At 54.0% G+C, this 1,575-nt stretch overlaps 1 protein-coding gene across 1 annotated transcript; it reads right to left on the bottom strand.

The window, feature by feature from the left end:
• Positions 1-1,575, bottom strand: BBK36DRAFT_112395 (hypothetical protein; the record flags this gene model as incomplete). Its single annotated transcript, XM_024891121.1, has 1 exon — positions 1-1,575. A coding segment is annotated over exon 1 (1,245 nt), but the record flags the coding sequence as incomplete, so codon positions are not given.

The raw sequence follows: 1,575 nt of genomic DNA, 5'->3' as shown, positions 1-1,575 counted from the left end.
AGTGTTGTGCTGCTTTCGCTCAACGGCAGTGCGCAATGCTTCTCCGTCCCTTGCACCATGACTGATGAGGAAGTCGGCAACCTGGATCCTGTCATGCTCGATTGCGCTCATAAGGGGCGTCGGGTTGTCCTCGCTCCGATCGTCGGCCTCTGTTGGGTCGACTTTTGCACCTCGCGTCTTGAGAACTTGGACGAAGCAGAGGGCCCCTTCCCTCGCGGCTCGCTCCATCTGGCTGGCCAACCACCTTCGCTTGCCTCTCCCAGCCGCCATGTCGCCAGTCAGGCGCATATCGATCAGCTTGCCTATGGTTTCCTTCTGCTCTCTCAGGACCGCCGCACTGAGCTCCTTTTCCACTTCGCTAGCATCGAGGGGAATCAGGTTCTCGGTTTGACGAGTCTCCTTGGGACCATCAGCTTTGCCACTCATGCCCTCGAAGTACTTCAACAGCTTCAAGAAACTCTCAAAGATGCTCGAATCTTTGCTTCTTGCAGCGGCTTCGAGTGGTGAAGGGCCCCGAGTTGTCCTTTCCCTGGCGCTGCCAAGGCCATCATGCTGCAGAGCGAGCCGAATCACAGTGTCCTGACCAGTCAATGCCGCCCACGAGAAGGGTGTCATTCCGAACTCATCTTCCATATTCAGTATGGATGGCCCTTGGTCGAGATAGGCCAAGAACAGCGTTCCATAGCCGAGGGCGGCGGTCCAGCACAGAAGCTTCTGCAGTCTTTCTTCATTCGGGGATGGTACCATGTCCGGCCGGGTTGTGTTTGTGAACGCATGACTGGGTCGGCTCATCCCGTCGTCCGTAGACAGAGAGGCGGATACCTGCATGTTTGACGGATAGGCTTCCAGGAGAACCACAATCCTAATGTTTCTGGATTCTTCCGGTTGTTGCATCTCGATGTCGGCCGTTCCATTCTTGAAGGTTGTCACCTTGTCTCCAGTGATCTTGGGTAGAGGTCTTCTAGGGTTGTTGACCATCTTCTCGATGTTGTTGTCAGACTCAAAGTAGCCGACTTCTGCATCTTGGATGGCAACAGGCTTGTGGAAGCCATCCAGGATCTTTGTTGTGAAGGACAGGCTGAACTTGGCAACGAGCTTCTTGCGGCCATAGAATAGGTCTGCAGAGCAGTTCAAGTCGATGGAGACGAGAGCGCCGCGGGTGTGGTCCTCGATGTGGCTAATGGAAGTGGCCCTGTCGACGATGTCGATGGTGCTGGTCAAACGGAGGGGACTGCGGATCTGCATATCGGGCGTATTGTTGCCTATTGAGAAGAGGATAATCTGGTTATGACGAAACAGAAGACAAAAAGACTTCCAAGATAGGGCAGTCTGAATATCAGTGACTCGAGCTCTATAATGGACCTTGCACAGAAAACGTGAAGCTCTATCGTCACATCGAGTGCTGGCCCTTGGGATTATATGGGTTTACCGCCGTGGCATGGATCTTGCAATCGCGCCTCCTGGTCCAACTCGTCAACTCTGCTACGGTGGTGTTACAGAGCAGATTGGTGGCTTCATGAAGGCATATCGTTTCTCATGCCAACTCACCTGCATAAGCAGGGGACTGTCCATGTC

This window comes from Trichoderma citrinoviride (assembly GCF_003025115.1).
Source record: "Trichoderma citrinoviride strain TUCIM 6016 unplaced genomic scaffold BBK36scaffold_280, whole genome shotgun sequence".
Lineage (NCBI taxonomy): Eukaryota > Fungi > Ascomycota > Sordariomycetes > Hypocreales > Hypocreaceae > Trichoderma > Trichoderma citrinoviride.
Note: the sequence above shows the minus strand (reverse complement) of the source record. Positions and strands in the feature narration are given on the sequence as shown.